General features: G+C 36.7%; 1 protein-coding gene across 4 annotated transcripts in view; it reads left to right on the top strand.

Moving 5' to 3' along the window:
- The window catches only part of LOC145982331 (uncharacterized), a 175,506-nt gene that overhangs the window by 130,921 nt on the left and 31,330 nt on the right, over positions 1–13,255 (top strand). For 3 of the 4 annotated variants that reach the window (XM_083115894.1, XM_083115893.1, XM_083115892.1), the window contains exon 2: positions 5,627–9,191. The exons of the other annotated variant lie outside the window; for it this stretch is intronic. In XM_083115894.1, the coding sequence (XP_082972020.1) occupies positions 5,798–8,554 (2,757 nt within the window). In that variant the 5' untranslated portion in view covers positions 5,627–5,797 and the 3' untranslated portion in view covers positions 8,555–9,191. The remainder of the gene's footprint in view (positions 1–5,626; positions 9,192–13,255) is intronic. 4 annotated transcript variants of the gene reach the window in all.

Genomic DNA, 13,255 nt, shown 5'->3' on the forward strand with positions numbered 1-13,255 from the left:
AAACACACAGATTTTTTAATACTTCTACACTTTTCAGCTACACAGTGGATTACAAAACCATTTTTTCCGTATGATTGATTTATGACATGGTGGATATGGTCTTTAAAACATAGTTGAGTGACTCCAAGATCCAATTTTTTTTATTCTTATTTGCTTTCTCCCCAATTGATTCGGGAAAATATTTTCATTTTGTACATTCATTATGCACATTATTTGCCTTTTATCAAAATTATGTGAAAGTTTGCTTTACACGATTAAAATAAATTATTTACGTCAGTTTCCAAATTTTAATTTTCATGTGAGTCAGCAGTTTTAAATATTTCTACGTCATCAGCAAATAACAGGCAGTGTGAACTTTTAATAAGTTTTGGTAAGTCATTTGCAAAAGTAAGAAGAGAGGTGGACCTAAATTAGAACCTTGTGGCACCCCAGAGAACATAGTATATTCCCTCCCATGAACATTACAAATTTCTTTTGATCTATTAGATAAGATCTGAGAACAAAAATTACAGTTTTGGGAAAATTCAAAGGCATCAGCTTAAGTAATAGAATATAAAATATGTCTACCTGGTTCCTCTTATCTAATGTAAGCTACGAAATTCATAAATTCAGATAGATTTGTTACTGTGGACCACTGTACAATAAAATAATGCTGACTGGGTACTAATGCAGATCATACATTAGTCATTACTAGGTCCCGGGACTCTATGTCCTATAAAACTGTAAAACATGTATGTAATTATGTCATAAAAATTGAAAAAATTGTCATGAAAATTTTAAAATATGCCAGAAAAATGCAGAAAGTCAGTAAAGCCAAAAATATGCACAACAGTACTTTCAAATTTTTCATTCTGCAGAATGTCAGTATCTTCATGGAAGATCGATTAAGATGGATATGGGGTTTTAAAATAAGTCTGAATCCCTTTAACCAAAGAATGTAGTGGGAAAATATTGAAGATATTGTGAGGTTCACTGCAATTATCGTAAGTTCTATTTACTATTATGTCAGATTTACACCTTTGTGGAACCTAAAGCATAATTGGCAGCTCACTACAGCTCTGGTAAATCTAAGCAATCAATACACAACCACAACTTTTTAGATATATTTTAATGTTTTGCTGTGTCTAAACTCTGCAATACTGAAGATCTCTTTGAATATCCTACCCCAGTTTCACTCAACTTGCAAAACAAAATCTTGTCGTCTGTGGAGAACACATCACTCCTAAATTCTTTAACATAGCTCTTCAGTCCCGCCACAATAGATTCCTTTACAGGAGACATTTATTCACTCGCATTGCTACACATTAATACGTGCCTGGCTCAAATGACTAAGTGGTCTTGAAACTCCCATACTCGATTGCCAGTAGAGTCGAGTCTGTAATGTACCAAATGTTATTTTTACTTTTGACTGATTGTTGTGAGAAGTGAAAAAAAGGTAAAGAAATGAGAACAATTGAACCTTGTTTACTTCCCATGCCCACACAACAATGAGAGAGAATATTTTTCGTCAATAATGTTTGCATGGCTATCAATTATTGGTGGAATATAAAAAAAGGAAGAGGTGAAGGAGGGGTATTATTGTTCTATACTGGTTGGTAATAAAAAGCAGCATCTGCTTTTAATTTCTCTGTACATAATTTTCTTATCCTGCCATTGATAATATAAACTAGTGATTACTCTTGCATACACTATATGTTCAAATACTTTACAGGATACTTTAAAAAGGTAAATTGCTCCCCTGTGCTTAGCACCATGCCATGCAGGCGTATAGGGGGTTTGGGGGCAACGCTCCATACTTTCTTGATCCGGTCGTGAGTGGGGGTGATGTGATCAGCATCACGCTGATGCAGGATACTTTACAGGATATATATTAGACTCAAGTCATAGTTTTTCTTGTATAAGGGTGACTTTTACGTGTTTACATTTTGTTTAGAAGGTGTATCATTAGAGGAATATTGTCTGTTTGTGATGTCTTTTTCGGTTTCAATTTTTTGTAATAGCCTCCTCCACCTCACCCATTTCAATATTTACTGTTTTGAATTTGGAAAGAACATGAACCAACATTTTCAAAAAGTAGTAATATAATGATGTTGTCATGTTTGGCTCTTTATCTTTGAAATGTTTGTGAAATACACAAACACAAGTGTAGAATCAATATTGTGGCACAATAAATATTGCAGCACACAAACCTTTGTTGTGCTTTTAAAAATTAATTCAAATGTTTGGAAATACGAGTGAAAACAATAGAACAATTTTAATAAACATACATTATAAACTGGCATCCATCAAACCATGAAAAAAAAATTAACTTCTAGCTGAGGGGAGACTCAAGCTGCTGATCAAAATGCCAGGTTGAAAGTATAAGCTGCATGCCCTAACCAACTGGTCCAGCTTTCTCTCATCAATATCTTTCTCGGGTTCACTAGATATGTTGACATGCTTACTCTGGCTGATTGTTGTAAGTTTACATTTGAAAAAAATTCTTGAGAGAAATCCCCCCCCCCCATAAATCAGAGTTAGTTGCTGTGTCTATTTTGAAGTTGTTTGTCTATGATTATTGCAAGAATATAAGCAGCTGGTTTGGAAGCCTCCCAGAAGTGAAGATCAGAATCAGAAAGACTGCAACGATTTGATTATGAATGGTAGCAGTGTTACTATCTGTGCTGTGGAGAACAAAACTTTCATTGTCTGTGGGATTTAAAATTGCAAATTCATGAATACCAGATAGAGGGTGTTATCTCATGCAGATATTACACTGTTCTGTTTCGTGGTGTATTATTTTTTTAAATTTTCCACAGTGCACCTGTATGTAAGCAGCACTACTTTGGTACAGTAATTATATGTTGTGCTGAAATTTATACACCATGCAATAAAAAAGGCCTGACTTTTCATTATCGATTTCACTTTGCATATTTGTTACTTGTTGCATAAGCATGACATTACTGGTGTACTTTTACCGTTTCATGGAAATTTCACATGCAAATGACAAGCAAAATGCAACACATGTCACCAGTGGCATAGCAAGTGGGCGACTGTGCCCTGACCCTCACGCTAAAGGAGCCTGTGTCCCATGGGGTTGATACGAAAAAAAAAATAGAAGTCTGAAAAAAATTGGAATAGGCTAATTTTTGTGGGTAATAAAATAAAACGTTCTGTCTTTATTTGGTTTTAAAGTATGTCATAATTTGAATGAATACCTCAAGTCAGAGATGTAACATACAGGCAGGCGGGTCCTAAGCCCAAGTGAGCAGGAAAAATTAAAAATTATCATCGTATTTCTCATGTGAAACATTTACTCAAAATTCACGATAACAAGTTTGGACATTTTTACCCATTTATGTTATTTCTTTTGACTTTGCCCTCCCAATTTTAATAAGTTAACAATAAAGCACCTCCAACTGTCATTCAGTAAGTGTGAGGCATTTAAATGCTGGTATTGTTTCCTTCCTTCATACAGCAGGCCTGTACCCTGGATTTTTTAGAGGATGGAGGGACAATGTGGAACAACAGGAAGGTCCAACATGTTGTTGGATTTAATTGAGTTAGGTATTTTACGTAGATTTTCTGGCCTTTTTGACTATATAATGAAATATGATAAAGGAACACTCATTAAAAACACCAATGCCCAGCCCGGGATTCAAACCTGGGACCCATAGCATCATAGCACGCTGTGCTAACACTCTGTCACAGTAGTCAGGGAAGTGCTCTTGAAGTATTAGATGTAATTACCAATGTTAATGTAGTATTGCAGCTAGTTCTAAGTGCATACCCAATGGCAAAAGTAATATGTCCATTACCATTTTCCATCAGTCTGTTTTGCACAATGTGATGACAATGGGTTGAAATAAAAATGCCACTAAGAAGATGTCAAGATCAGCTTCGCATGAACAGAATTCCATCCCTTAGAATTATTTGTAGGTTTTCATATCTTCTCATTATATTATTTGATGGTTCGAGGGGGAAGCATGGCCCCCATTGCACCTCCGCTGGGTACGGGCCTGTCCTACAGTTTCAAATTTCAGCTCCTGAAAAACAAAAATATTTTTAGGATGAATGAAATTATTAAATGAGATTTTCTTTAGTAATTTATTATCATTATTTAAATATGATAAATTGCTGACGTTTTCCCAGTGATGTGCCGTAGACTATAAGCTTACGTCTACATGCGTTGTGTATGTGTAATCTACATAAAGATTATATTGTCTTATATTTTACATTGGCTTATATTTTACATAGTCTACTGTGGACAAGGCAAACAACAGAGAAGTAACTTCATTGCCTTGTAATCAAGGGATCCCGGGTTTGATACCCGGTGGAGGCACAAGTGGTTCGGATCCCACTTTAAACTGTAGGTCCAGTCCCGATTAGCCTTACTGTGCATAAAGTGGACTTAAAACACCAACTCAAATCAAAATCAAACAGGGAAGGAAGAAATCCCAGTGCTCTTTGAAAGAGAAAGTATTTTTTTCTTCAAACATGTCAATAATCTGGGCCTATAACCAACATATGACCATCCGATGTAATCAAAGTTATCAAATTTTCACTAATGAGGGGAAAAGGAACTACCAGAAGATTGATGGATTTGTTTATTTTACTTCGCTTTTCTACCACTTTTGGCTAACTGCGAAGATCGGAATGGGTGATGATATGATGAAATTGATGATTGGACACTCACAATCACCTATACTCAGGCCGGGATTCTAATCCAGGATCCCTTTGATTGTAGCACGATGTACAGACTACCGGAAGAAAATCAAATGACAACCATAGTGAAATCTGATATTATTTGTTACACTGACGAAAGGGAAGGTTTTTTTTTTTTTGCCTAGGATAGGCAGATTTTTTCATGTGTGAAGTGGTGGAAATAGAAGTAAAACAAATCTAGTCATTCTACAGACATCTCATTTTTAAGGTGTGTCGGGACAAGTTTATTTTGCAGTTCATTTAATACCTAGTTAATTGGTTGAACATAAATAAATACTTGGAACACTTATTTCTGGACAGTGGAATGCTTCACACTTTCTATTTCCACCTGCTGATGTTGGTTGCTGCTTCTAGAACGATGCGCGTGCCTTGCACAAAGAATAACGAGCCCCATGTTGTCTTCGTTGAATATGCCATCGACGTAGGTTACATAGATTACATAGTCTACACGTAGAATGTAAACAATTGTTGTTTACGTGGTGACGCACATCACTGCAGTTCCTTAAGATTTTGTATCGATTCACATTGATATTTCAAATTTAAAACAACAGATGGGGTGGGGGCTCGTATTCTAATCTCGACCAGAGCGTCACGATATGTTGTCATGCCACTGCATCTCCCTTGGGAATGAATATATCAAAACCATCATTCACACCATGACAAACCATACAAGTCTAGTGAAATCCTTAAGTGACATGTGGCATGTATCTTTTCTCCCCACAACATGAAGTCTCCCTTACACTTCAACCAATTTGAAGGGTGTAAAACAAATAGTAAATCTAATTAACATAGTAAGAGAACTAAAAGTAAATTTCCCCAAGAGAAAGAGGGTTCTTTTCAAATAGACTATTGCATTTGTGTGTGTGTGTGTCTGTGTGTTAGAGGAAGCACATACATCATTCCATTTTTTTTGTCTTTTCAGATGTGGTGGATTTTGTAAGGTTGCACTCACACATACACACAACGAAGGGAAATTACTAACCATGCATGGCATTCATGTAGTAACGGGGTAGCAGTAGTGTAGTGGTGGCATGTATCTATAACTGTGTACTCCATGTGACTTGGAACAGTTTGTTTAAAAAATGTTTTAAAGATGAGTCCAAAGGAGGTTATTGTAGACAGGTGTGGCACAGTGAGAAAGATGCCAACAAACTCCACAGATGGGATCTTGGAATCGGTGTTTAATAACTCTTCTATAACAGTTTCCTTTGGCCTGGACCAATTGTATGTCAGTGGATCCAAATATTGTGATATTCATTATAATCTTGTGAAAGGATCGTTCGTCTCCTTTGATGCATGCCTTTTTGATTCTCAAAATCTTCTCTATTCAGCTTTGTTAGTGTGGACAGGGCAGAAGCCTCAAGAGACGCAAGTTCAGGAACTGAAGCAGCAGAGGAAAGTGCAGCAGGGTGCTGTGTATACCGTCGTGGTGGATGATTACATTTGGAGGTTGCGATCCTTTGCTGCTATAATATTTCATGAACCTCTTACTCCCGTCTTAATACCAGAGACCAGCTTCATGAGCTCGGCAGAAGATAATTTCAGCAACATCTGTAAAGAGATAATAAAAGGAGATGAAGTGTGTATTATGGTGAAACAGACGTACCACATCCACATCTTTGAATGGATTGCAGTATTAGCATGGAAAGACAAAGGCACTGGATTTCAGTCGTGGACCTTGAAGAACAATGATGTTTACAGGAGAATAAAAGAATGTACCTTCAGAGGTGGTCATGGTTTGCTGGAAAATTTCCCAAGAGCAATTGCTCCACCAAGTATGATTAAGCATGTGATGCAGGACATGGTAGGGAAGGTTGCATTGATTGCCACGCCATCTATTGGAATAATAGTATTTCTTATGTTTGAAAATTTAAAGAGAGCATTGTTTACAATTAGTGACCTTTATATCGACGGTGTTAAGGTTTCACAAATTTCGTTGTTGAGAGATGTCATAAAATTAGGAGCTACAGTATGCTTTGATGCTGTACCTGTGGATTCGGTCACTGATTACATAGCAGAGGTTGTATGGATAGGGAAGAAACCTAAGCTTGATGTTGTTAAGTGTGTAGGAGAATATGAGGTTGGTTTCGAGCACACAAAAATGGAAGCTTTTCCAAGAAGTAAGTGTGTACCAGTTCCATTTAAGAAGAACCCTCTTTCTTCTGTTGGTAACTTGTTTGGAATGCTTGTTAAAATTACATCAGTGACAAGTGGGCTGATCAGAAGCCATATTGATGGAAAAGAAACAATTGTTCTTGTAAATAAATGCAATCTGCATGTTGGTGGTGAGCCTTGTCACTCCAAGAAATTGCAAGACTGTCTCTCCGTGGGAATGTTTATTCATTTCAATGCACAGAGGATAACTGACAATTCAAAAGCCTCGTACCGTGTTACCGAAGCATGGGTGGAAACCAAGTCAGACAACAGGTGCTTTGGAGGAACCGAGGCTCCATTCTTCCAAGATGCGGATTTGGAAGAGAAACAGATTGTGGCAAGGGACATCGATGGACATGTTGAGACCTTAGATAATGAGTTTGGAACTGCTTCATTTGTTTTGCATGGTAAAGAGGAAAAGGCACTTTTTGCAAAGCACAATGTATTTGTGTCAGGGAAACGAGTTAGTAGTACTGTGTCGCTGGACTATGTGCTGTGTAAAGGACAGAAGGTGAAAATGCATGTTGTTAAATTCAGGAGTTGGTTGGATACACCTTTCACAGCAAAGGTGGTGAGTGTCATTGAAACACCAAATCCTCTGCAGAAGGAATCTGAGAAGACAGAAGGAGATGCTCTTCATTGTGGCTCAACTGCTAAAAATATCTGTGCCAGTTCTTTAGGTGCAAATTTCATCTGCAAATGTGCTTCACAGATTAGTGAAGGACAGCACCTCTGTTGTCAAGATTCTAAACTTTCACCAGCAGTTGAGAAGTTGCAGAAAAAACAGAATACAAAAGTTTCCCGAAGTTCTTCCATCACCCATCCTGACAATGAATCCTCTTCAAATGTCAATGGTAAACAGTCTCTTTCTAATGAGCAAGTATGTAAGAATGATGATAAATCACTTGACTTTAGTTCCTTAAAGTTCCTTAGCCCTTCTTCAGGTGATGGCACATTTGAGAATGCAAATCAACTTGAACAAACAGGTAAAGCTTCTGTCCAAACGTTGCCAAGCAAAAATGTATTGAAGTTTTTAGCAGGTGACATAATCAAATTGGCCTGTAAAAATTATGGTATTGCTCCCAAGAAAAAAATAACAGAATTAAAAGGTCAGAATGGGAAAGTGATCTACAGAGCCCCAAAGGGAAAAGTAGGAACAGTCAAATGCAGCTCTGGAGGCCAAGAACTAAGGATTAAATTTCACATAAATCACCTGTTCATTGATCAAAGGAAGTGCTCTCAGAATGAGTGGATGAGGTGTCTTTATGTGGGGGCTGTCTTGAATTTTGATGCATTTTGCTTTCCAGAAGGTTCGGAAAAAGAATTTTATGCATCACTTGCCTGGATTGGGAAGAAACCAAAGAAGGAAGGTAAGAAATCTGAAGTTCATTGCTCAACTCCAGCAACAAACACTGTGACTGGAGAAGGTGCACTTGACACTGTGACTGGAGAAGGTGCACTTGTTTCTCAAAGGAATGTGCAAAGCTTGTCAAAATGTGTTGATATTTCAAACATTAATTCACCACTCTGTACTGATGTTGCAATAGCTTCTGAACCAGACGATGAGGGCATGTGTACTACAGTTTGTAGAAATCCTGTGTGGAAGAGAGTAGAAAGTATTGCAGTGAACAATGTAAATACTATGATAAGACCTCCTAAGCATGGCAAAATGTTCGTTGCAGTACACAACATGTGACAATCAAGTGGAGAGGTTGTCAAAATTGTCATGTGTCTGTCAGTTAAAGTGCTGGCAGTATTTTTTCATGTACAGGATTCAGCAACTAAACCACTTTATCTAACATTAAGAATAAGCTTCTGGGTAAACTCTGATAACACTGCAACAATGCTAAAAGAAGGTCATAAACATGCAGACAGTCTAAACTTGACACTTCACATCCATGTAACCACGAGATGTTCAGGAACTACATCAAGAGCAAATAACATTGGAAATACAAATTCTCAAAGCACAAGCTGTATCGGTGAGCCCAGAGTCAAAACCTGTGTAAGGACATCCCTAATATGCACCAGACACTATTCACAAAACGTGTCTTACCATTCTCTTTGTGTGGATGATTATGAAGTGAAGGTACTCAGAAATAGAAAGTGTGATAGAAATGAAGAAATTTATGATTGTGTTGCATCCAATGAGTTTATATATACTCTTAAAGAAAACTTTTCTTCAGCTTTTCAGCAGAAAACTTTTAATATAAGCAAGGACATTTTTTCTAATATTGAAGAATCAGGGCTGTCAAGTTATGTAAATATCATGAGTTTTTCAGCTGACAAACCTAAGGGCAATAATAAGTCTGAGATTAAGAAGATGTTGTGCAAAGGTGAGTGTGACTCCACTAGTGCAGTATTTAATATTCTCAGAAGATAAAGTGTTCCATTTGTACGTCTAGGCGTAGAAATTCACAAATGGAATTTTCCAATTTTACTTACGTAAAAGCGGTTAAAAATATTTTTCCTAACTCATGACCTCGAGTTTCAAGGTTCTGGATTTAAATCCTGTGAGGTAAGGATGTTTTTGTATTTTGTCGGTGTATTTGTCCATTAATCTATTTTATCGAGACTTACATGACCAGGTCTGTTTCATTCTTGTCTCAAGTTGTAAATGTGTGTTGTTCCTTTGTCGAATTGGAAATGCCTGTTTCATTCTCGTCCCAGTGTAGTATTGCAAGCTTGTCAAATTCTAAATCCACTTTATACCAGTATGCAGTGTGCATCTACCAGTATGATCTTGGGACCACTAGACACAAGGTGACAGCATTATCAGTATTTCATGGGGAGGATCGCTATCTCTAGTCATGAAATATATGTAACCTTTTGTTGGAAATGTTCTATGACTGATGTTGTAAGAAATTATATCTTCAACCCAGCAACTAATGCTCCGTGGTCCTGTCTATTCACAGATGCCAACATTTCTGAAGGTCTTTTCTGAGATGCTTCTCAGCATCTGTCACAGCCTTTTGTAAAGCTGGATGTCACTTACACTTCAGCAGCATTTTCACATAGAAAAACAGAAAGAAATCGCATGGCAACAGATTGGGTGGATATGGAGGATGTGAAAGAGCTTGTTTGGTGTGATATTCCTGTACCAATATAACAGTATGTAACCTTGCATTATCATGCAAGATGAACCATTACCCATATGCCTGCAAGTCAGGTCGGCAATGTCAAATTGTCTTACAAAAACATTTCAGTGCCTCAGTGTAAGAGTTGTGATTCATCGTTTGTCCTTGAGGCAGAAATTCATGGTGCATCACACCTCTTGCATCAATAAATGCATTGAACATTGTTTTTGTATTTGATGGATGCCGCTTCACTTTCTTCGAGACTGGTGAACCATGGTCTTGACAGTCAGCATTCTGCCACTTTGTTTCATGGTCACATTCAGGGCACCAACTTTGATATTCGACAATAATGTTGAACATGAATGTGGGAACCTTTCTGAACTTTTTCAACAGTTCGAGGGCAATTGTTCTTCTAGTTTCCTTCTGTTCCTCTGTCAGTGTGTGATGGACGGTTTCCGTAAATCATCACATAAAATTTGATGACACATGTAGTACCTATTCATTTTCAGTGAATAATAGTCTGTAGAGGTAGTCACTTCGTTTTAGAGGACCAGGAAGGGATGATCTCGCTTTACTCTTATTACTTGGATGTCTTGAGGATAATGAGTTCATTGTAGATTTCGAGGAGGAAACTTAAAACTGAAGAACTGGTGATCAGCATTAACACTTAGCCTTAACTGAGTATTTTTTGTTAGTTTTAGATGACTCAGGAGAGGTGATAGCATATTTTTTTCTTACTCTTAACATTAATTTTTAAAAAAAAAACATCTTGGTAAGGGGAAGCATACATAAATTATCTTAGTATGTGGAACTATTCATAAATGTTTAGTGTAAAATGTTAAAACATTAATTTTTATTATAACAATTGTTACTATCTGTTTTGAATTTTTGGAAAATTTGTTTTGAAAACCTGTACTTTACTTGAATTTTATCGTAGCATTAGACCAGTCACCCTGAATATTGCATCCAAGATTCACGCAAGGCAACTTGCCATAACTTACGAGTTGGAATCCCCTTCCCTGATACCATATAGGTACTCTACATCTTATCTTTTCTTTCATATCACTATTTGGTTTACGTCCTTTATCCATGTCTTTTTATTCTGATGTTTGTTTTTGTTAGCTACTTGTAATGATGTGTTACAGGTGTTGCTACAGTATCATCATTGTAAACCATGCAGTGGCAGCAACAGACTTACTGGTGTTGGTGGGCCACTGGATGGCTACTCAAGATTTGGATGGGCCACATTTCGATATTCATGTCGTCCATGTGACCCACGCAAAACTTTCTGTGACTAACACAAAAAATAACGTTAATATAAAAAAAAACTAAAATATTTATGTAGAAAAGTATGCTTCAGTCTTCAACAGTGAATTGGGAAAATGAGTAAGCAAGGGAAGAGTAGGCAAGAAAGCAACCATTTTGTTTGCTCTCTGCTGGCCAAAATTGAACTTATGGTAAGAATGGCAAATACCATTGTGGTTACACTACCCATTCCAAATGAATTTTCGCTTTCAAATTACAGACTCGAAGATGCAGATCACAACTGATCATACCCGAAGGGACAGCTTTCTGTTCACTTTAGTGGTCTGGTGGACTGTCATTTCCAAGTCATGTGTGTATCTGCTCCATTACGACAGTATGTGACAAGGAAGGCATGTAAGAAATTTGCTATTCTTGTCAACATAAAATGGTAATTTAAATTATGTCATTCTCTGATGGCTATTTTTCATCATTATCAGGCATTGAAATGGTTCCGTAACTGGACTTAAGATTTTCCCTGCTTTCAGCAACTTCAATATGGAAATAAGATCAGTAGCATTTAACACTTCCATTTCCCTCAATGCACAATTGCAGCTAATGAGGCACTGGTTTACAAACTTATATTTTACCATTTATTATTAAATATTATTTTACAATTCAAAAAACTGAAATTGAAATAGCTTGGCATAGTTGACAAGTTCACACTTGAGTGCACTATTTAAATAGAATCTGGATGGGATTTGCTTTGCTTCCTTCACATAAACCTCTATCACTTTGTTGATGAACAGTTCTTTGTCTTTTTGTACTTTTTCATGATCACAGATATCAAACAGAAACCACTTGACCTGCTCTCCATCATGGTTGTACACACAAAATTGTACTGTAACAAAAAGTAATTCAAAATTTAAATTGTCAATTTCAGGTCCTGGCTCTGGAAATAATTTTCTGACTTTTCGAGATCCCAGATTGTTAATTCTTGGTATTTACTGCACTCTTCATTTCTGAAATTTATAAAATTAACAGTTTTTATTCCAGAAGTGCAAGAACAATCACTTCAGGGAGTAACTGTGTGTAGAATTCAAGATTTTCACCTTATCGGAAATTTTCGAAAATTTCCCCACCTGGTCAAAAAATGGTGATTTCTTTTTCATTTCAGTCCCAACATTGGGATTATGAATATTCCTCTTCCCAATCCCATTCCGACCAGAAATTTTTCGTCCCACACATCAGACACTGAGTTTCAAAGAATATTGTATCACTGAGTTCAATTTTGCATTTATAAGTAGACATTTTTAGCTAACAAGGAACAATTAAGGTGTATATTTTTGCATCGTGTATTTTTCATTCACTAAAATACGTATAATTAAAGCATAAAATTTCATTTGCAGGGTTAGAGCATATTTTATATAATTGTGCACATAATTACATACATTGAAGAAAATGTTTGCACAATAATTAAACAAAATTCTTCCCTGAAGAGATTTATCAGTATCTTATAGTCCACTGGCAATGAGCACAAGACCTACAGAATTTTTATTTTCTATGGATTCCATTTATTGTAATATTTTAGAAATTGGTTATATAGAATTTGCAAGCACCAGTTAAAATTTCATGATTATAAAATATCGAAAATTGAGCATGTTTAAACTTAACAGGATATCCTTCTTTTGAACCAGAAACAAGTAAAGTTTAAGGGGGCTGACATTACCTTTTGATCCAAAAAGTTTAAACTCTATCTTTCTGACACATAAATAATCATAACCACTCATCCACCCCTTAAATAGGCCAATAACAGGTTACAAATTATCTTCCAAAAATATGCCTCACATAAGAATTATGGAAGAAATTGGGTTTTTAATACAAGGGTCGTTCAAGGTTGACCGGGATTTTCGTACATAAAAAATCGATGAATAGCCGGATCATGATGAAACGTGCGGGCTACGTAATGTATTCCTTCGCGAGTAACTAGTGCCCGGCATGACGTATTTCGCGCATGCGCAGCAGTTGCAGCGAACATGGCGGCAAGCAGTGTGTCTGTGGCTGTGGAGCAGCGGTGTGTA

The sequence above is a fragment of the Lepisma saccharinum genome, unplaced genomic scaffold (genome assembly GCF_977018435.1).
Source record: "Lepisma saccharinum unplaced genomic scaffold, izLepSacc3.1 HAP1_SCAFFOLD_127, whole genome shotgun sequence".
Taxonomy (NCBI): Eukaryota; Metazoa; Arthropoda; class Insecta; order Zygentoma; family Lepismatidae; genus Lepisma; species Lepisma saccharinum.